The sequence below is a fragment of the Phocoena phocoena genome, chromosome 1 (genome assembly GCF_963924675.1).
Source record: "Phocoena phocoena chromosome 1, mPhoPho1.1, whole genome shotgun sequence".
Classification (NCBI taxonomy): Eukaryota; Metazoa; Chordata; class Mammalia; order Artiodactyla; family Phocoenidae; genus Phocoena; species Phocoena phocoena.
The window spans coordinates 60,394,521-60,419,066 of record NC_089219.1 but is presented as its reverse complement, the minus strand read 5'-3'; the positions used below and the strand labels follow the sequence as shown (position 1 = coordinate 60,419,066).

At 35.1% G+C, this 24,546-nt stretch overlaps 1 protein-coding gene across 2 annotated transcripts in view; it reads right to left on the bottom strand.

Moving 5' to 3' along the window:
- Positions 1 to 24,546, bottom strand: part of LRRC7 (leucine rich repeat containing 7) — a 391,693-nt gene that overhangs the window by 304,134 nt on the left and 63,013 nt on the right. For both annotated transcript variants that reach the window (XM_065892761.1, XM_065892769.1), the window contains exon 2: positions 11,761 to 11,963. In XM_065892761.1, coding sequence (XP_065748833.1) covers positions 11,761 to 11,963 — 203 coding nt within the window. The remainder of the gene's footprint in view (positions 1 to 11,760; positions 11,964 to 24,546) is intronic.

The following is a 24,546-nucleotide window of genomic DNA, read 5'->3' as shown; positions in this document are numbered from 1 at the left end:
TTTATGTCTATTCTTAGTGCAGCTAGAACTATCTTTCTAAAATATATATCTGATCTTGCTGCTACCCAGGTAAAACTTTAAATGAATTTCCACAAATTTCAGTATAAAATTCAAACTCTATATCTTAGCATGGAAGGCCTTTACAATTTCTCCAGCCTCATTTCTCCCATTGTCTCTTTTGCACTACATTTTTAAGCAATACTTAACCTACAGTATCTTACTTATCTGTGTCTTAGTTGCAATGATATTCCTCAGGGGGAACTCCACTGAATGTTTCCAAAACACCCATTGTTTCCCACCCATCATAGTAGACAGCACGCAACATACTTGATGCAATTACTTGTTCAATGTCTGTTTTTCTTGCTAAAGAGTACCTAAATCCATTCAGTCATTATTTTCCCAGTGACTAACAAGTATCTGGCACAGAGTAAGTATTTTTTCATGAAGAAATTAATGAATATACATACTCGGTTGCAAACTCAATTTCCTATTGGACCTAGATGGGTAACTTCATTGTTGGGGGCAGCCTGAGTGGGATCTGTGGCAAACTAGATCTGCTCCATCAAAAGAGCCTATTGATATGAGACACTAAGTCCCACCTAACTGCTACCAACTGAGCATATGGACACCACCAGATCTTCCTTTTTTTTTTTTTTAAATAGAGGCCAGGAATCTGGACTTTTTTTGTAAAAGTTGGTATTTTACAATTTGGCTACAGCTCATTTTCAAAAATAGGTCAAACAAAACATGGCTGCTTGTTTCTGATCTCTGGTTGAAAGATAGGTTTGTATTGCCAGCCTTGCTCTGATGAGGCTCAGTTTGAGATCTCTCAGCATCTTTTGGGGTCTTTGTGAGAATGCACGGCTGATAGCTCACATTTTGCATCTAAAGCAGAATTTGTCATGTTTTTGTACACAATAGCCCCTTCCAATATATTTTTAATAATATCATTTTTAATATCATTTTAATTGTATCAGTTCTCTAACTTGAAAATTATATCATCCTTGATTCCTCCTTCTTGTTTATTCTCCAGTCTAGACAAATGCTAAATTCTAGAAGGAAGGTCTTCTTTCAGATTAGTCAAATGGAAAGGAGGGATTTGGGTAACATTCTATTGCTAGTCCATAGTTTCTATTCTATGGACTTTGCCATTTTCTAGTTGTATAACATTTGGTGAATTCTTTTAAACTCATTGTGCTTCAGTGTCCTTGGACTTAAAATTAGGATAATGAAACTTATTTGTCAGAGTTGCTCTAAGGACAAAAGAGCTACTTCATATGAAGTGCCTAGCACAGAGTAGATGCTCAATAAATGTTGAATTTCCTGTCTTCTGCTCTTTTCTTACCTCTTCCATCTGTCTTCTTTTCCTTTTCTACTGCTAATACACTGGTCCAGGCATGTGAGCTAATATGAGTTTAGAGGAACTTGGCTTTTGCATCTGTTTCTCAACTACCTGTCACTTCAAGGAAAAACTTCACAAAATATAGGTAATTTATATACTTTGGAACCTTAATTCCTTTGTAAATTATATTCCTCTGTAACCCTAAGCTTCACATACCTCATTCTCCTATGCTCTCAGCTCACAGTAGGATTGCCACTTGTCATCTTCTTGGTTCACTGATTCCAGTATTTCTTTAACATATTGAAACCACCATCATTTGAATTAAATTTCAATATCCATCATGTCCCTTAAGTCCTACCAACCATCATCATCTGTACCCATATTTTCTTTCTTCTCTCTTATTAAAATGGATGAAATGTGCCTGTTCCTCTCAAAGGCAACCCCTTCATGCATTCTGTGTATCCTGTGTCCTTTTGCCTTCAGGACTTTGCTCATATAATTATCCCATCAATTTCCTTCATTTAGTTTCTCCCCCCTTTCTTCTAATTTATTCTTATTAGTGTACAAATGTGTTTTAATGTCATTGATCTTAAAAAACAAATAAACAAAGCTTATTTTGACCTCAAACTTCTCTCTAGCTTGTCTCATTTCTCTGCTTTCTCTCAGCAAAACCTCTGAAGAGAGATGTATATATCATATATATATATATATATATATATCCACCATTGTCTCTTCAACCCACTTCATTGGGTTTCCACCCAACTAATCCTATCAAGGTCACCAATTACTTCTATACTAGCAAGTACAATGGTACCTCTTCTGATCTAAGTCAATTTCTTCTCTTAAAACATCTCTGTTCTTAGCTTCCATGACAACAGCACATGGGTTCCTCCAATATCCATAGCAACTCTTTCTCTCCTTGCTTTCCTAATTTATCAATGGAAACTCTTTCTAAATCCCTTTTCAGGCTTTAATCTCCTATCTCCCAAATCCATTCTAATAGCAAATCCTATTAACAGAGGATAACTCTGTAATCCTACAGAGCATGCTTCTATTTTCTCCACTACCACCAATCTAGTTGAAACTACCAACTTCTCACCCATATAACTACTGTAGCCTCTAATCTCCTTGCTTCCACTCTTAACTTACCACAATGTATTCCCACATTGCACCCAAAGTGGCATTTAAAATATATATATATATATGTTATTTAAGCTCACCATTAAAAAAATTCTTCAGTTGCCCCCATCTCACTTTGGATAAAATCTTAAGCCCGTTCCTCGCTTGCTTGAACTTACAGGATTTAGCCCCACTGTCTATCTACATCTCCTACTGCACCTTATACAGCTTTCTCCTCACTCATTACACATCCATCTTTTTTCTGTTCTTTGAACATGCCTCGTTTATTCCTGCCCTAGAGTATTTCCTCTGCCTGGAATGCTCTTTCTCAGATCTGCATGGTTGACTCCCCGTCATCCAAAGCACAACATAAAGGGTCACTCCTTAGAGAGGAATCTAATGTCCTCTCAACCTAAAGCAGTCTCTCAGCAATTTCCTTGCTTTAATTTCATCATGATACTTGCCATTATCTAACATTTTCTCTTAAATATTATTTTCATTCCTTCTTTGCAGCAATGTAACTTTTGTGAGAACAGGAAGTTGTTGGTCTTGCTCAATAATGTATCTCCAGCTCTAGAAGAGTTGTCTACACATATTTGATACTCAGGAAAGGTTTGCTGAATGAATGAACAAATCAATGGTGATATTTTACCTAAAATTTGTTTTTTATATAATTTCCAAAAAACTGGCAGTAAAAATCAGCAAATGAGTTTCATTCTCATTGAAATTTCAGTGCGATTTGTTATTTGGGTAAAGGTTAGCAATAAATGATGGATGAGTAAGTCTTTAGCTGGAAGATAAAACAGTTCAAAAACTGACTGGGCTACTACAGAAGTCCCAGTTTCTCACTGACACACATAATAAAGAGTTGTTGGTACTATCAACTTTTGAAACAATAAAACATTGTAAACATAGAAATCTGAGTAAGAAAAAAATATCTAAAGTTTTCCACATATAAACAATGTTTTTTACAAATGTGTCCTACATCTTACTTTCCTTTGGGCCCCTAGAGAGTCCATCTACATTATTTATTGAAAAAAAAAAACAAACCTACGCATTTGAATGCCAAAATGATTGCAATAAAAGAACAGATTTGGATAAAGATGTTCCAGGCAAGAGATTAAACAGAGTCAGATTTTGATTATTTATGCATCACGCATGTGACAGTTTTATTTTGGACATGGTTTTTATCATATTCAGATGAATTCTATACCTTTGGTGCTGGAGGACAAAATAAATTCACACTATGCACACTGAACACCTTTGAGGGAGTAAGAGAGTTGGAAAAGGCCATTCTTTTCACCTTTATTGGATCTTCAGAGAGCCCTCCATAGATATATGTGGAGCTACTTATGTAACATGCCATGGTTATAGACAATTCTATGTTTCTACAAGACAAACACTTAAAGAATTACCTGTTAATGTGAAATTTGTTTTTAAAAATGAGGCAACTTTATTAAAGAAGTGGCAGCTTTTATATTCTGCATTTGAAAATTTAGCCCATGTTTAATCTAGAGTAAAGCTTTTCATATTTTTTACACATGACAATTGTTTAATCAGCAACTATAGTGATTCAAGTAGTTTCTTTTACTTTGAAAGATTCCTCTTGAGTAGTAGAAAAAAATAATCAATGATCATTCAAGCTTTGATAAACAAATCATAATTATGAACAAGCAACTCAGAATTTGTCCCCCTAAAATATTTCTTCTCTGGCTCCTTTGATGTCATTAGACTTCTCACAAAATAAGCAAGTGTCCTTGGTTTCAAACAATTTTATTTAAAGGTATAAGAAAAACATGGCTTCAGTCTCCCAAATTATAAGTATCAGACATCAGTGAATTAAAAGAAGAAAGAATCAATAAAATTGCAGATATGTGATGTGTAGAATACAGGAGACACTTTTTTTTTTTTGGCTTGTCTGGAATCCATTTCCCTTTTTCCATTAGAACCTCAACCTTCTTTTTAAGAGCATCCTTAATTGTATAATAATATTTTGGGAGGCATCTGGAATTTGAATCTTGAATAAATGTCATGGTTACATGGGGGTGTTTGGAGGTACACTCCTCACAAGAGCAGCAGTGTGTGGTCTGTACTGTCATTGTGCTGTGAATTCTGTGCAGCAACTCAGAGCTCTCTTGGTTTCTACCCTTTTTTTTCATGTAAAGGTCTTCAGGCTCCTATTGATTTTGAGCCTGAGATATATTTTGAATAAATGTTCATCTTTACCATACCTTTTTATGGCCTATAATAAAAACAAAACAAAAATAAAAACAAAAACTGACACAACTGTAAATCCATATTAAATAGTAAATCATAGCCATTTGTTGACCAATTAACATTTTCTTGTTATTGTAGTACTGTATTTGTCTAAATTTATGTTAAAGAAGCCAATCAACTTCATTAAACATATGCCCTTTCTTATCAAAATAAACTATTTCTCTTAGCTCAAGAGTTATATATCACTTTGCCATTTTTATAGGGCTTTCATGTACTTTATATTATTTGGTGCTCACTGCGATCCTAGGAGATGGGCAGAAATAAATTTGTTAGCATCTAATGCAGAAGAGGAAGCTAAGGTTCAAAGGGGTTAAGTAAGATGTCTGAAGTCACATGATGAGCTCATTTCAGAACTTGTGTTAAACCTAGATCTTCTCTCTTCAGAATTTACATTTACTGTAGTACTTCTGTGATAATAACCAGTAACTACAGTCACTACTCTGTTTGTCAGAATACTTCCTTATATTGTTCATCATTTTTATCTATTCAAAATGAATCTCAGATGAGTGAATCACAAAACGTTAATTGTGAAAGGAATTTTAGAGGGCTTTTTCCACCCTCTACCACCATCATGTAAAAGTATATTCTTTGACATCCCTCCTTTGACTGCTTCTAGAGTCAAAGAGCACGTTCCTTAACTTGGGAAAATATTATGTTGAAGCTCTATTTTATATGGATAAAGTACTTAGAGTTTGGGAGTAAGAAAAAATGTAGAGTGTACTATATTAAGTAGTGGATTATGGAGGAGCCACAAAAATTATCTCACCTCACTTCAACCCCAAGAATCAGCATCAAAAGTTAAGAAAAGGAAAAAAAAAACAAATTAAATGAGAGAGTTTGATTTTCTCTGTTCTCTGCAGATATGTGCCCACATTTCCTGTCCTTCCCTACCTCTGGCCACTGTCAGAGGTCTTACTCTGCAAAATAATACACACTGTTTCAGAGGGAGCTACGCCGATGTTTTATAACAATGAAAACTTATTTCGCAGTATCCTACTACTGGTTAACACTATTGAATTGTACTCAAAATCTTCTAGAGATATAATTAAGCCTAAAGTTTTGTTGGGGAAGTGAGTGACAGTGGTGGGCATTGTTATTTTGTGTAAGATAATGGGTAAAGCTTCTCTAGGAAAGTGATACTTGAGCAAAGACCTGAAGGAAATGAAGCAGCAGGCCATGTGGAAGAGCAGCGCTAGCAGAGGAAAGAGTGGGGACCAAATCTCTGAGTGGAGAGCTTGCTTGGCTTTTATGTATAGGCTCGGCACAAACAACTCCAACATAGTTGTCAGAACCCGTTCATTGGTCATTAACTTGGAGCTCTATTTTACCTGCTGGCTGCTGGCAAATGATTCAGGTACGTTTTTGTTGCTTATTTATTTTCTTAAAAGTCCGTGGGGATCTCTTCCATTTCATGGCCAATGACTGGATCCAAGCCATGACAAAATTTTCACCAGTCTAAAATATCCCTCTTTGATAAATTTTTGTCTGTTTTATATTGAATGATCAATGTCTTAGCTATACAGCCCTGCATGAGTGGTCAACACAGAATCGTGAGCACCATGCAAGTGTTTTTCGGTAGCCCTTGCCTGGCACTTGGCTTCTCAATGTCTGTTTTCTTCCCAGAAGAAGCAACTGCCGATATGGAGGTGCTTGTTTTTTCTAGCATCTCTTAGCTCACTGACAATATTCTACACTAGATGTAATATTGTTAAGATGATGAAGCATCTGGGAAGCATGTCCTTGAAAAGCGGTCTAAGGGACTTCGAAACTTGTCTTGGAAAACAGAACTCTAAGGCAAAACAGAACTCTAAGGGACTCTATGAATTCCTTTAAAATATTTTAAGGATCAAGGCAGTAATGCCAGAAGCATAATTCCTCGTCCAGGGAAGGCAGGCCTTAATAATCTTAGTAGCATTCTGAGTGCCCAGCCAAGTTTTAGATGGATAGATAGGTGAATGGATCTACACCATTAACATACTGCAGAAGTTTCTAACAATCAGAACTTTCCAATAATACAATGGTCTACTTCTTAATTGAGTGACTTCTTCCATAATAGAAAGGTTCATGAAGAGGTTGGATGACTATTAAAATAGAAATAAGAGGTAGACATTTCTGTACTGGGGGCAAAGTTGGACTAGTTACTAGCTCTAGGTTCTTGGAAAGCAGTGGTCCCTGGCAACACTCACGGGGCGCAAAGCCAAACTTTAGTGATACATTTTGACTTGTTACCGTAGCATAATCTCTTCTATCCTAACTAACACATAGTCTTTGGTTTTAGTTTTGGATAGGAATTTAATATCCCATGTGGCCTAAGATAAGTTAATTAACTTTTCTGGCCTTGATTTGCTTATTATAATAATTGAGGGCTTAAATAAAATAATTTCCAAAGTTGCATTTACTCAAAAATGACATAACGTGATTCTGTGAATCAAGGAAATTCTCTGGGGAAGTGGTGGTATTAGCCCTCACAAATGTGCAGGTGTAGCTATTTGGGTCAATAACCTATCACCTAATATGGGCAGAGGGTTGTTTTTCTAGAAGCTGTCTTTGGAGATTTCAGTTAAAAATAACATCATGCCACAACATTTTTTGAGAGAGTCAATACCCAGAACTATCTTGAAATGTTACAAAATCTTACTATTGTACCCAGGGTAATTAACATGGAAAATTTCCTTTATCTATGGGAGGAGAATGATAAATACCAATTATTGATTTTTTTCTATTCCAGGTACTCCACAAACATTATCACACCAAGTACCCTACCCTCCTATGTATCTACCTATGTATGTATGTATGTATGTATGTATGTATCTATCTGTATAATCCCAGGAGTTGATGATATTATTTTCCCAGCTAAACAGTTTCTCCCAGTTTCTGAAGAAACTGAGGCTTTCAGAAAATAAAATACCTTCCCAACCAATTAGCAGTGCTAGGATCTAATCCCAGGTTTGTCTGAGTCCAAATCCTAAATTCTTAATCTCTAAAATACTTCTGGGTAGTTTATATGGGGAAAACTTTGTAAGTACAATACTGCAGATTTAGTCCCGTCCTCTTTTATACACGGATAAATTAACCTCTTCTACCAAATTCACTCTGTGTCTTTCAATTTTGGTCACATATTGACTTTACCAAAATTATTTCTTTAATCTTTTTTAAAGTTCCTCTTCAGTTTCAAGAGGTTTCTCTGTAGATTTTCTCTTTATTGCTCTTTTTTTTCACATTTGTCTTCCCACTCTATTACTTCATATATAATATACATATGTGATCGTCTCTTACTCTGTCTATAATTTTAAGTTTCCAGTTCCAAATAACAAGCAAAACAGTACTAAATTATAAGCTCTGTGGGTTTCTATCACTGTGTGAAAGGCATGTTATTTTGTATTTTTACCTTTCACTACAAAAAATTAAGCAACACAGATTGAGCTATTCCTAATCAAAACACTACCTGTTCTTTCATATCTATTTTTTGCATCTTTTCTGACACACTCTTGACATTCTTTTCCTAATGCCATTAACCTTGACTCTGTTCCCTACCTGCTTTATAAGAATGTACAGTACAGACTCTTGGCCAGCTAGAACATTCTCAGTATAAAATATCTGAATGAAAATAATTTTTAAAATGTATAAAAGGTAATTCTTGCCGTAATGTAATATCAAGAATACAAATAGTTAGCTCATTACTTAATAAATCTCAAGTCACAATGGTAAAAACGTCAAAATAATACCAGGAAAACAGTAAAATAAGATGGCAGACAAAAAATACTTCATTTAATCTAACTTTGAAAGGTTTAAATCCCCTAAGGGCTCAATACTTTGCCTACAAGTCCTTACAAACTTTGATTAAGAGGAACTTTTCCTCGCAAAACAGCGATTTTATAGCATTTTGTTTGTAGTGTACATTGTGGTAATCTCTCCAACAGTTCTTCCACCTCATTTCCTTGTGTTGCTGCCAGTAAGCACAACTCTACAGAGGTGGCCCATCATTGTTTAACCCAATTAGAGTAGTTTCATTTTTCTTGACATAGTGGATCCCATAGCAAATGGACTGGATCAACAATGAACATGTGACACAATTAAGGTCAATGAGACCTAAGGACAAGTTAACGGAAGAATTCTGGGGGAGACACTTCTCGTCCTTCTCAGAAAAAGAAAGAGTTTTCAGAGGCCAAAAATTTCTAATTTGGGATACTGTGGACGTGAACACTAGAACAGTTCTAACCATTCTGCCCCATGAGGGAAAGCCAGCCTCAGAATAAAGCTGATCCCACACAAAGCAAATAGAAACATACCAAGCCTGGAGCTTGTTCTGAGATGCATTTTCCACTTATATGAGCCAATCAAGCCTATTTCTTGTTTAAATCAGTTTGGATTGGGTTTTGTATTACTTGAAACACACATAATGAGCCCTAATTGATACGTCAGTCCTTTTGTTTCTTAATTTACCTATTTTTCTAATAATGCACAAATATATCCATGTATTATTGTAATCAAATCTCAAAGTCAGATAATTTAGATCATATCTCAATATCAGATACTTTAGAAAAAAGGAACTTACAGGGCTGTTTTAGGAAACTAATAATATTGAACTTTGGGAGTCAAAGAAACCTTGAGAGATTATGTGAAAGGTCTTTGAAATACATAAATCATACCAATAACAAAAGATAACCATTTCTCCTGAATTCTAATACATTGCAAAAGTGTTATAAAATCCTTGATTCACTTGTATTATTTTTATTTATTGTTAATCCAAGCTCTCTTCATTAAGCCCCTAGTGACTGACTTGATATGTAAAACTCTCCAATGGCATTTTCTGCCTGATGCATCAAGTCAAACAATGCTATGTAACTCTCAAGACCTTTCATAATCTGGGTTCCCTCTGCTCTCCCTACTCTACCTACATATGTCAGCACTTGCCCACTTGCACCTGCAGCTGCAGACTCTTCACAGCTTTGCTGCTCCTCTCCTTTCCCTCTACATATATTCCATCTTAGTTTTTGCATCTGTGCTTTTTGGTCAGGCCCTTCCCCATCCCCTCCAAGAGTGGAACTCTTCTCTATACATAAGCTCTACCACAGGATTTCGTTCTTTGGCCCTGATTATACTTTATTGTGTATTCACCTCTAACGCTTCAGTTTTCTCTGTGATTAGGTTGTCAGATCCTTGAGAGCAAGGGTTGAAATTTATTTCTATTATAACCCCCCTAAAGCTTCAAATACTGTGTAGCAGAGTAGATATTAAATGAGTATGTACTTGATTAATTAACCTTATTTTTACTATTTGTCTTACAGACTCTGTTGCATGCATCTAGAAAAAGATGGCTGGATTGCCCTAGGGCTGCCAGATTTAGTAAATAAAAATATAAAATGCCCAGTTAAATTTTAATTTCGAAGAAATAACAAACTGTTTTGTGTTTTAGTATAAGTATACCCAAAGCAATATTTGGGATAGAATTATACTGAAAAATGGCCTATTTTTTAGCTTAAAATTTAAACTCTACTGGATGTCCTTTATTTCATCTGGCAATTCTAGATTGACCTGACCTAAAAAAAAAAAAAGTTTGCGCTTAATTTCTTAAATTAGAGCTGAATGCCACATTTATGAATTGCTTAACCTTATATAGTCTTACTAATCAAGTCCTATAGTACATGAAGTTCTCTGCAATGTTTCATCTAGCAGCAACAACACATAGATTGAGTATCCATTATGTGAAGGTCACCATGTATGCTCCTGTACAGGGAGGCAAAGATGAAGAATGAAAGATTCATCTAAGATGAATAAGATCTTTCCCTCTACCCTCGAGTAGTTCATAGCCTGGTGGAAGACACAGCCCATTTCAGTCCAGCCTCCACTTATGTGCAATCTGGATGTTAATCCATATGGCCAAAACGTTTTAGGTCTGATTCAGCCCTCCTGGGCAAAGATTCAAGATGACACTATACACATAGGTGGTCAAAAATGAAGGATATTGGTTTTGAAGTACACATTAAATAGTTCCTGTCTCTGAAGTGTTATATAAACACTGTAATCCATCATCCTAAATGAAAACAATCATTCAAAAATCCTTTTGATCAGAGCATTTTACTCTGCTTTTGATATTAACTTAGTTTTTATGATGGGAGTTTTTTTTTCTGGTTCTTGGATATTTAACATGCATTTTTTTTAGCGTAAGCAATGGAAATGTATTGCATGACATTTTCCCCCTCTTAGCCATTAAGTTCTTCACGGGTGAATGCCATTCCAGCTACTTAATCTGAGTCACTTATTTAGGTGAACAATAGGATCCAATGATTTAGATTTTGAACCTTCTGCTGTGTGGCCTTAGTCTGCTTTAACTAATCTCTCCAGTGTTTTCTGGTCATAGGAGACATTTTCTTTGCATAGCACAAGATCATAATGGCAGTGCGTATATACATGTGTGTAAAGTTTGACATTAGTTAAAAAATTTTAGCTACACTATATGTATAAGTTGCATGCCATATAAATTCAGTGCTGTTTGTAATAACCAAAAATTTCAAATTCTAGAAATAACAGCATGTTTTTCATAATAGTATACTTGACTCTTTGTGTGTGTGAGTGTGTGTGTGTGTGTGTGTATGTAAAAGCATTTCTTAGACTTGTAACATATAATTCAAGGCTTTAAAACAATGTCACCTTAACATACAACATACAAATTTTCAGTTCTGGAATAAAGAGTACCATATTTTCCCTTTCTTTTCTAAACATAAGCTATTGATCTCAACCTACCAACCTGTTATTTTCTTGGAGATCATCTTCGGTTAAAATAAAAAGGCATATTACATAAAATGATGATTTCAATGGAGTTCAATTGGTTTTGGCATATTACATGAAGTTGCAAATGGAGTCGCATTAAAAGGTAATGAGAATATTGGGAAAAGTTATATTAATTTGAATGATTTGTCAATTACCTAGATAGAAGGCTGTAGTTAGCATTATCATCATGCCAAATCTCTGGAGTTATGAAATACTCATTTGAAGTACATATTTAGGTTGTCAAAAATTACCTTTGGTAGCTCTTCAATTTGATTGGCATCTAGGTAAAGTTCCTCTAATGTCCGTTCAAAGTTAAAGACCTCCTTTGGCACCTGCTGAAGGCTGCAGTGGGAGTAATCTAAAACTGAGATGATTTCTTCTTCACCTCGGAAACATCGGCACGGCACCAGACGGCCGATGATTTTCCGCTTGGTGGTCATCTCCAGGCACTGCACTAGAGAAAAACAGAAAAAAAACACAACTGCTTAACTACCTGCCTTTCGAAGGCATTCTTATAAAATTTAAAGCTTAGAAATTTACTTATTTTATATATTTTATAATTATATAATGCCTTAAAGAAGTTTACATAAGACATGCACATGCAATAGATCATGTAATCCTTAAACAGCTCTCCAAGGTATGTAAAGACATGTTCTTATTCCCATTTAACAAATAAAGAAATGGATTCAGAAAGGGTCAGAATCCCATCATCACACAGTTTTGGAATGGCAGAACTGGGCCAGAATACAATCCTGACTTAGCACAATGCTTACACTCACACTTGAAACATGGAACTATAATATGTTTTTTTTTTTAAATTTTATACAAATTGCAGTGCAGAACAGAAACCTCCAGAATTTGCTGGAGAAAAACACATTTCTCTCATTTCTGCAAAATAGTCAGGTTTTACCCATAAGGTTTATGATATCCTCTTTTTGACTCAAATTTATTCCATTAATCAATAATTATTAATTGAGCTTCCCTGGTGGCGCAGTGGTTGAGAGTCTGCCTGCCGATGCAGGGGACATGGGTTCGTGCCCCCGTCTGGGAAGATCCCACATCCTGTGGAGCGGCTGGGCCCGTGAGCCATGGCTGCTGAGCCTGCTTGTCCTGAGCCTGTGCTCCGCAACGGGAGAGGCCACAACAGTGAGAGGCCCACATACAGCAAAATAATAATAATAATAATAATTTATGAAATAACTAATAAGCTCCAAGCATTGAACTAGGTACTGGGGATAGAGATGAACTGAACAAAGCTCCAATTGGAGCTACAGTTATTCACTTCAGAATAAGAATCTGTCCCTATGAATCCTTTTATTTTAATGGGAGAGAACAATCATGGCAGAAATTTCTGACATCCTGGCATGTCTTTCTCTAGGTTAAAATGACCAAATGTCATGAAATCTTGCACAAAATTGATATCATGGCATCTATAACACTTTATTAAAGTTACTGGTTTTCATGTCATTGTTTCCCTAGACTGCAAGGCTATTGAGGGTAGTAACTGTGTTTTGTTCATTTTTACATTTGTATTGGTTCTTGACATATAGTAGATATTCATTAACAAATGTAAAATGAACAAATCAGTTCATGAATGAATAGATGGATACATTTGGGACTCTCTCCCCAACCACCAACAGATACTGATAATTTCTCATTCTAACTAAAATGTCACTATCTCTGTGAATGTCTCCCCAGGATAAATGAATGGTGTCTTCCTCTGAGCTCCCAGGGCACCAATCACATTGCTTCCTAATTATGTGTACTATTTCCTTGTGTACTGGGTGAGTTCTTGAAGGAGAGGATCTTGTCTTATTCATCTTTGAATTCACAATAACAGTACACAGTTTGCCATCTGCAGAAATAGTACTGAATGAGCATCAATTTGAAACTCGCATTTTATTCATTGATTTGTTTTTACTTATCAGCATAAACTTATTGCCGAAACAGAAAGTAGTGATAGTTCACAAAAATAATATAGCATTTTGTTTTGAAATGGCTTAGATTAAATCAAATTTGGAGGCAAATGAATACAATATACTTAAGAGATGTTGAAAGTGCAGCCCAAAGCCATTTTTATTCCTCCTTTTACTTATGAAATTAATAAAATTATATTTTGGGACAGGTTCATGAGTCAGCTCTTATAGAAGGTTATAAGAACATGGTAAACTTTAGAAGGTTTAACTAAAAACATTAAAAAAGATGGTCTTTCCTCTCCATTACTTTCTATCTCTTGAACTCCTACACTTCTCATTTCTGGGAGCTTGAATCACAAGGTTTTGTAACTTTTATTTTACTCGACTTTCCTTGAAAGCCCTGATTGTAGGTTGATCTCTACATGGGATCTAGCACATACCAAGCAGCCAGTGAAAGCATCTAGTAAATATATGACATATATTAGGTACCTAGTTCATACTTGTTGAGGTTATTGCAGTTGTAAAGGTAAGTGATGATGGCTCAGGCTATGATAGTGGCAGTGAGGATGGGGAGAAGTGATAGACTGGAAAGGTATTTAAGAAGCAGAATCCAAAGTGTGGGTAATGGATTAGATGAGAGGTGGAAGGGGTGCTGTGGAGAGAGGGAGAAGTCTTGAAAAATTCCCAGGTTTTTAATTTATCACTAGTAGCCACATTGACTACCCAGCTGTGATGCCGTCAAGCTGACTCAAGGTGTGTATCCTGTCTGTCTCTATGACTCACAGGTGAAGAATCAATTGTTCATATGTTGTTTTTGCCCAGTTCCTTGCACTCACTCTTTTGTGCTGAACTTTGTAGCTATTTCTTGATACCCATCTGTTGCTGCAATTGCAAATTTTTTATTATGAAGAGAAAAAAGAGACTATCCAGGCCTGGACCTGAACCATTTGGCCAGAGAGTCCACTGTCCACTAAGACTTTAGCAATTTAATTCACTTAGGACTGCTTTCCCTTTTGTTGATCAAAAATGTAGGCTCTTCTGGTCATCTTTTCGGTCCCTTGTCTCATTCTTACAATGTGCTGAGCTTTCCCCCTGACCCAACTTCTCTTTCCTTCAATCCCACCAAACGCTGAGATTGTGCCTTATGTCATGATCAATAACATCATTGATCCTCTCCACTGAAGGCTTCCTCCCCTTCATAGCCTCAACTAAAACATGGTTCACTTATAGCCTTTAAAAGTGGAGCATGCTGATTTTCTCATAACTTAAACACACTTCAAGGTTGGAAAGTGGAATTGATACCCTCCCTTGCTCTCCAAAAATTATTAATCTTCTCTCATCCTAAAAAATGTCCTGCTCCTCTGATGGTCTCATTACCTGGTAGTAACGTCTTTCTACTCTTTTTCATATCATTCATTACCACCTCTAGAACCCACTAATGACTTTGGTATCTGATTCATGGACTATCTCTCAATCGGAACTCCTTTCATTCCTGATTTATGCTCCCTACACATTATAGCTTTCAACTTTTTTTCCATCTTAAATTTCTAAGTAACTTGATTGTAGTGCTACTCCATTAATTTTTCCCTTGCAGATATCTAGGTAGTTTACCTTTCTTCTAACAAAGTTTCAATGAACTTCTAACCAAACAAAATATATATAGCAATTTTGTTTTAAATTAATAGTACTTATTTTATTATAGCTATAAATATCACTGTAATTCAGTCACATTTTATTTCTGCTTCATCTTATTCTTTAAAAATTGCTTTTTTTTCCTTTGTTTGGTTTGTCTATGTGTCTTTCATTAATTCAACTTCTTGACTATCTCCTTTTCTCTTGATATAGTGAAAAACGTGTAATCTGTCTTATTTCCCCCTGGAATAATCTTTTAGGAGCCCTATATCTTCCTGCTTCAGTCTGGAGTGGTCACTTTACTTTTCTAGACCTGGTGTGTGTGTGTGTGTGTGTGTGTGTGTGTGTGTGTGTGTGTGTGTGTGTGATCCTGGAATTTCTCTTCACTGTCATTCTGTGAATTTTATATTTCCTTCCATTTTATTCCTACTTCCTGGACCCCATGTCTTTTCTTTCTAGACTTATTGGACTATAACATCCAATGGTGAAATATAACATCCAGTAACTTACTGAGAAAGAATCTACAGTAGGAACATTTTTGAGACCTCTGCATATAAAAACATGATTTCATTTCACCCACAAACAATTGACAGTTTGGCTGGATATATACTTCTAGGTCAGAAATAATTTTCTTTATAAATTCGAAGGCATTTTTAAAGTATTATTTTCTAGCTTTTAAGGTTGCTGTCAGGAAATCCAGCTCTATTACTATTCAAAATCCTGTTTTATGCCCACCTTCTCTCCCAAAATATTTTAGAACTTTTATTCTTAGTCTTCTGAAATTTCATGACAATGTACTTTGATGTGTTTTTATCCATTGTACTGGGTACTAAATGGGCCCTTTCATGTTGGAAGCATTTATCGTTAAATTATATTAAATTTTCTGTTATTATTTAATTGATGATTTCCTCCTCCTCTTCATTGTTTCTATTTTCTTTTCCTGTAATCCTGATTAGTTGAATGTAGGAAATGTCTAGTAATTTAATTATTCTTTCTCTTGTAATTTCCATGTCTTTGTTTTTTTATTTTATTTTCTGGAAGATTTTCTCAACTTCATCTTCTAAATACATCTCCTGTATTATCTTTTATTAGCTAACATATTTTATTGTCCAAAAATTAGTTGTTGCTTCCTAAATGCATGTTCCTTTTTAACAGTATCATGATTGTATTTCAGGGCACTATATCATTTCATTTCTCTAAGAAGATATTAGCTATAGACTTTTTTTTTGCCTTTTCCCCCTGCTCCTTGCATTTTTTCTGAGTTCCATTTTCTGTTTGTTTCGTTTCATCTTTATTTTTCATGATAGGGGTCTTCCACAAATATCTGGTGATCCCTGGCTGTCCTTCAATATTGAAGAGTGACTCTCTAAAAAACTAATTGGAAGCTTTGTATGCATAATAGGTATCACTGCAGGACGATTGGCAGCAAGCCAAAGAATATTCTGGTCTTCAGCCTGAGGCATAGCTATGAAACAGGAGGGAAGGAGGCAGGGCACAACCTTTAAAAGAATAACATAGCCATAGTACATGATGAAAATTAGTGAGAACCAACTAGGTACAAGATGGCGGAAGATTCAACTTTCAGTGGACCTTGAGCATAATTACTCACTCATTGTAATACATTAGCATGCTAAATGACACTCCCACAGGTGCCATGACAGTTTCAAGGCTGACCATAAAAGGCCAAAAAGTGGGTGGTAGCCGAATTCCTGGAAATCTCTGCCCACTCCCCAAAATAATTGGAATAATCCTCCCACTCATTAGCCTCTGAAATATGCAGCCCATAAAAACTAACCATGCCATATCTCGAGGCCTCTTGCCTCTTGCCTTCCAAGATTGCTCACACTCTGTCTGTGGAGTGTGTTTCTATCTAAATAAATCTGATTCTTACCTATCACTTCATCTCTGAATTCTTTGGTGATGAAGAAAGACCTTAAATTCACTGGGAAGAGCTATGCAGTTTTGTAAATAAGGATTTAAGTCGATTTTTCTATTTTCAGTACTAAGTCTCCTCAGTTCTTTGTCTGGTACCTGTTGTCTCCAAGACTCTAAGGAGGACTATGAAGCAAATCAATTTCTACATCCCTTTGTGGGTGCTTTGTAATGTAACTGACAATGTACTTTTTATATACGTGAATATAAACTACAATCTTCTTTCCCTGTCTTCTTAAAATTTGTTGAAATCTCTTATCTCCTGGTGTCTTCTTTTCAATTTTCTCTCTTCTTGTGAGTATATGCATTTTAAAATTTCTTTTAGTTTAGTGGAATTTTGGTTGTAAGTATAGATCAATAAGGAAGGTGGGAGATTAACTTCCATGTTTAAAAGAAAGTTTTCCTTTAATCCCCTTCATACTTTTAATCCCTTCTTACTTGACCTATTAGGAGCATTGGACAGAGAATTATATTTTTCTTTCAGAAACACTCTCTTCCTTTGGCTCCTCTGACTTCACAATCTTCTGACATTTATCCTTCCACTTCAGTTCCTCAATTTCAATCTTTTAAGAAGATCCATCTTCTCTACCAAATATTGACATTTATAGTATTAGAGAGTTATTCCCTGGCTAGGCTTGCTGCCCTTCTAATTGTACGTTCTCTCCCTTTCAATCTTTACAGTCTCACTCACCTTTCCCAACTCTTTTCATTTAACTTTGATGAGTGATAGCTATAAATCTTTTCAAATTTCTACTCAGATTTATTTCCCTCATCATTTCCACTTTGTGTTTTATGAGCATCTCAAACATAACATGTTAAAAATTGAAGTGATGCTCTTCAAAGGTATGGAGTCCATCATCGTAGTCAAGACCTTGGACACCGAAGCCAACTCCCTGGCTGTGTGACTCTCAGCACATATTTAACCTCTATCAATTTAGTCATCTCTAAGATAACAGAGTACATACCAAGCTCATAGAATTGTGTCTTCAAGCTTTAAGCGTTCACTAAGTGTTGGCAATTACTGTTCTGCCCAAACCTCCTCCTCCTCCTCCTGTGCTCTCAGTCTCAGTGAATGGCAGTACAGTTCACCTAGTTTCTCAAGATGGAAAGCTTGGCAATGTTCTTGACTCCTCTCATTCCCTCACTTCCCACATCCAACAATCACCAAGTCCTAATCCTTCAATAGCCTAAACATATCCTGATTCAGGTCTGTCTTTATTAATTTCAACTGCCTAACAACATAGTTCAAACTATTTTCTCTTGCATATGTACCTGTCTCTCTCTTTCTATTGTTCTCCCATCACAGTGAACCTGGGGTGACCTTTAAAAACAGAAACATTATTATGTCACCTTCTTGTTTCAAATACTTCAGTGATTCCTCTCTGCCCTCCAGACAGTCTCAAGTCTTTATTGCGGCTTAAAATAATGGTACTCTGGCCTGACTGCTGTCTTCCACACACACCCAGCTCTCTGTGCAGCCTGGCCAGGTACCACTCTTCTCATTGTTTTCTTTGCTCTTCTTATTCATGGCTTCTTTTGCATTTCTAGGACTACATGATCTTTCTTCTACTAGGGCCTTCAGAAATAGGGCTGCCTTTGCACAGGGTACATTTCCTTGCTCTTTTAAAAAAATTTAGATTAGAAGGGAAAGTAGCCTCTCTTTATTCAATATGTTCCAACTCTGTATGTCCTCGTCTGTATATGTTTCAATTATATGCTGCCATACCCTTTGATCACATTTTAATTACATATTCAAATCAATCTTGTTCACTAGATTGAAACTTCTATGAGGACAGGGACCATGTCTAGCCTTTAAATGCTGTATATTTCCAGTAACTTTAGTATCTAGTTCAGAGTAGATACTTTAAAAACATTAACTGTATTAATAAATGAATATGGTAAGTAAAGATGATTATAATGACTTTTATTTGTATAGTCCTTGCAAAATTTCAAAACAATTTATCACCTTTTTTTTCTTGACGAATAAGCATTCATATATTATTTTCTATATTTCACTAATAAACTAATTAAGGTTTAGTGAGTCTGTAATGTGCATAAGGTCACACACAGAGTGATTAGTAGAATTGAGGTTAGATCTCATTTTTCTTGACCCCAAAGTTATCATTTTTTTCCCATTAGCAGACCCTGCATTATATTTACAGTGATACACATAGATCAGAATATGAGAATTTATCAAACATGAATTTACTAGTTGTTCTATACCAAACATACACACATACACACACACACACACACACACTCACTCACTCACAAACTTGATAGTTATTTACACATAGACTACTTCATAGGTGCAAACAGAATGATGGGGTAGCAGTGAGGGAAATAACATTGTTCTTTTATCTGGTGATAAGAGTTTAAACATTTTTTTGCATGTCAAAAGTATGAAAATACAGTAGGGTAGAATAAGTAGAGCATAACATACAAGAAAGCACATAAATGTTACATACATAACATACAGAAGCAACTTTTGCTTTTTCCTGAAACATGACCATTTCCCAGTATACCGTAGAAGCATGTGGCTTCACATCTAGTGTATGGACTTTGACTCAGAAGCAACCAGACTTCCTGTTTTACTACTATCCTTAGCAAACACCCAAAAGAGGAATTCTTAGATTTTCAGTTTTTCAAAGGGATTTAAAAAGGCAAGAGGAAAACAAGTTTTCATCTCTTCCTGTTAAAGTCCTTCCAATAAATTCCTTAAGTCAAAGATAAGAGTATTATCTTTTTTGGATTCTCACTGCATGGATTCTCTTCTCTCTTGAATCATATATATATATATATATATATATATATATATATATATATATATATATATATATATATATATATATATTTTAAAATCTGAATTGAATAGCTAAAGGGATTTTTCTTTTTCTATAGCCACAGCATACAGTCAACAGTCTCCGTTTCAACACTCTCCCTGAGTCAAATGTATTTAAGTAGCAGGGCTCGCTAACATGGCCTAACATAGGTGAAACAGCAAAAAGACTTATCTTGCTACAGTCATCAGATCCTTCTCTATTCATAATTTAAACCAAAGAGAATTTCAATCACTTGAGAATTATGCCTGCAGTAGTTGACCCAATCAATAAGAATATATGTATCAAAACACCTGATTTCCAGTACCACTGCATTCTCTAGGATTTTAGACCCATGTATGCCAATGTTACCCTTGCCTAATATTTCATCCCTGGAAAGTTAAAGGGATAAGAGAAAGTTCAATCTTTCCAAGATTTCTTGTGATAAATACTCTGGCTGTCCTCATTAGTTGGCACAGTCTTACATTTTTCAAATGACAAATGTTTCTAATTTATTCACTGAGAAACCCTTTGCTTCACTAAATGTGCCACAGGGATATGGAAACCTGCCAAACTCTCTCCATGTCCTACTTCAAGAAACATCTTTAAAACCATTACCTAATCTGAAGTAGTCTCTAAAACTCACTTATCAAGACAACATACATGGTGATTCTTGGACTTCAAGTGGAGCATCTGAGGTTTGTTTGTTTTTTGATTGTTGAAATGTTCACATTTCAAAAATACTCAGATTTCATGGGTTTGTTTTCATCTTATCATTGCAATATCTGAAAGCCTGCAATTGTTATCCATAATTTGATTTGATATCATTACAAGGAAACCAGTTTGTCTTCACGAAGATCAATGGACTGTTATTAGGATAAACACATTAGTGGTCTTTAATGCTGATATTATCACATCAGCAATCAAAACAAGAAATCAAGAAGGAAAGCATGGTGTCTGGTACCAAGAAAAAGCTTTTCTAATAGTTCTAATTCTGCTTTTAGACAAGTGAGTTCTTTTAAGAATAGCAATGTTTCCATTCTCCTTCCTCACATATTTCCCAGGAATTTTCATCCACTGACTTCAGAAAGTCTCTTTCTATGAATGATTCCTAATATAAACCATCATCCCTGATTTAGTTTCTAACTGCTTAATGAGCCACCTATCTTTAAATAAAACTCAACTTGTCTAAAGGAGAACGTGAAAAATATTTACTAAGTTCCTACTCTGTACCAGACACTGTGCTTTCCCTCTTGATTTCTTGCTTTGATTAGTTGTGTTTTAATTCTCTTAATGTTGTACCTTGGAGTCATCTTTTACTACTCCTTTCTTTCCTTCTGTATTAGACATTCAATGTCTTCCCTTTCCTTTTCTTACCATTCAGTCAATCTAGTTCAGATCCATATCATCTCCTAGTAGTACTGCCCAAAGTAATACAGTACGAAAGTATACTATTTCCAGACATCTTTCTTTTACAATCATTTATGCAGCAAATATTTATTAAGTGTCTACAGTGTGCTGGGTACTGGGTTATATGGTGGGAAAAAACAGTGGGTAAAAGAGCTACATTCCTTGCTCTAATAAATTTCCTGGATAGTGAGGGAGATAAATATTGAACAAAAAATTAAGCAAATAAATCCATACTTGTACATTGTAATAATTGCTTTAAAAGAAAATATTAGAGTTTTATCCATTTTATATATTTACACATTAAGTATCTTGATCAATCCCCTAAAATGCATGTCCATTCCCCAGTTCTAAAAGCTTCACTGTGTCTACATTTTCAATAGCAGTATTTGCCAGTCCATGTCCCTGGGTTGTATCTTCTTCTAAGAAGTAAGCACTGTGCATTAGCAAATTAAGGGCTCAGAGAGGTTTTGTGACAAAGAAAGATGCTTATTTTTGTTCAAACTAGTGTTTCCTAAACCACTTAAAATTTAAAACATATAAAATGTTATAGTTTATCACATAATTAGGAATTAGTCTTCTGAATCACACATTTTAGGAAAGCCTGGTCTATAAGATTCTTTAGCTTGACAATCAAGCTCTCTATAATCTACTTTTCAGCTGTTTTATCTAGTACTTCCAAGTCTGTGCTCTACCTTAAACCACTCCCAATACTTAATGTCCCTGATCCACTTTCTTCATCTATACCAATCCTGCCAATCTATGGTAATACCATTACATCTTTATAAATCATGTTGAGTAATTTTATTTATTGGTTATTATAATTTGTTCGCAGGCATTAAAACATCACAGTAGCTGATGTTAAAGAAGCTTGTGTTTTGGAACTTCTGGGAATGACAAATAGAATGCTTTGTTTTACTCTTTAATTTATATAAGTCCTTGTCTATTAGTCACAGTGTGCTCCAGTAGAAAAGAGATCCACAGAATCTGAGTTTGGATCACTTATTGAAGCTCAAATTCTTCTTTTTAAAGTCTTCTCTAACTGTTCCAGACTATAAATAATGCTGCTCTCCTTGTCTTCCTCCTCTTCCTTACTATTATTATTGTCATCTTAACACTAATTACTCTAAAGAACATCAACATAAGGCTTATAGAATCAATCTGAAAAAAATCTCGAGAGAAGATTTGTACTGAGTAGTAGAATTTACGACCTTACTAAAAAATCTTTCCTTATTTTTACATAGGTGAAAAACAATATTTTAATCTCTTGTCCTTCTTTCTCCACACATCCTCTCCTAGAATTTTTATCTACTGACTTACTTAAATATGCAAACATGACTGTAGAGGACAGTGGAAAGCAAACTTCAAGCTTAGCTTTAAAATGGCCCAAGTTCAGGAAAAAGTTCTAATTCTATAATAAAATGTTACAGCTATGTTTCTTGAAGAATTTTGCTTTCAGGCAAGTTGTGAACCTGAGCCATGAGCAGTATGAAGAAACAAATTTCTAAGTATTAGGGTACTTTCAAAGATCTAACTTTCAAAATGTGGTAACCTAAAGTAATGAGTCTCTGGATTAATATCTGAAGACTTGTTTATACAGAGGTACAGAATAAGAAAATAGAAGAGAAATAGTCAGATATAGGCAATTTAATTAATAGTATCTTAGGTTTGTTTGGAACCTTAGTCTAATCACTTGTCTCATCCTTGAATAAATTACTCAGGTGATGGTCTTATACCTTAATATCTCTTGACATATTTTTATTTTGTGATATAAGGTAATGATTTATGTTCTTAATGATGACTGAGTTATTATGAAAAAGATCAATTATTCAGCATGATTTATTGAGAAGCCAGAGATATGTATAGTACATTTAAAGGTAGTTTAATTAAATATTTTATTTAATAAAACTTGCAGTATATGATGGTTAATATTTAGTTTTGTAAAAATTTCACCTTATGTGAAACACTTTACTCCACACTTTATTCCAGAGATTTGAGTAGGAGTTTCAGTAGGAGCCAATAAGAAAGCATTTTCCATGCAGTTGTCTCAGCTCAGGGATCCTTGCCTTTTGTGATGTGATACAATGTCAATATGGTGCCCTTCACAAGACACGATGAAAGAGCCATGTTTTCAATCTGATATAAACAACTTAGAGAAAGCATTTTTAAATGGCATTTCATGCTGCTTTATATTCATTCTTCAATCATAAGTACAGATAACTTCTGATATTATCTCTGTTTATTAATATTTTAATTAATTCTGATGATGATGGTACTTGTGTCTTCAGGATAGTTAGAGCAAATGTTGCAATTTTGAAACTCAACTAAATAAACAGGACTTCTGGAGATAAACTTTTAATCAATTAAGTTTCTTTGGGTATAAATCTAGGCAGTTACTTTATAATTGGAAAGATTTTAAGAGATTCATGAAACATATAAGCCTGCTGGAGGTCATGCTCGGGCTGAAAGAAGAGTTATAAATAAAAGAAAAATTAATTTAAAAAGCTTTCTGCAAGGAAGTTAAAGGCATGTGAGAATGCACTCATAGATTTAATAGTAGTTAAATGAAAAGTTCATGAAAGCTTAACATGGAAAAAATCAGAGGCTTATTTTAAAATTGAAATATTTTGTTATGATTCTGAATTTTTTCATTGTTAGTCTCTCATATGAGATTAAAAGAATAATTTCAAACAAGAATTTAAAACATCCTGAGTATTTAAATACTTATCTTTATTAATTTTGTAAGTACTATATGTTATATATGGAATTTTTTGGTTTATATTCTTACTGAATTAAATGATTTAGGAGATGATGAAAGGCAACAGGATTTGAGAGAATTAAGAGAATAAAATCAGGAGCAAAAGTTTTGCAAAGAGAGTTGGAAAAGGCCTAAAGAAGGCAGGTGAGCTCTTTGAATGAAAAGAGCATGCCGAACTAACAGGGTCCTGCTGGTAGATGGAATGTACTTCAAAAAGACCACATGTTACCAGAATAATCACTTCTAAAATCCAAATCTGAACATGTGTAATACTCTTCACAGTCTGCCTGCTACCTCACCATGAATCCTGCACTTGCAAGCCAGATGTATAATCCTCTGCCAAGACTTCAGTCTCCCCGTGGACCACACTCACACCTTACCTTCCAGGCCTTCTTGCCTTTGCATTTCCTGTTCTCATGAACCATCTTGCTTGCTCATCTCTCCTGAGTTACTCTTCCTTATCCTTTTCAATGAATTCAAGGATTACCCTTGTAGGAAAATGTGCCTCTACTCTCCCTGTTACAAGTGAATTGTGTCCTCCCCAAATTCATGTGCTAAAGTTCTAACCTTTAG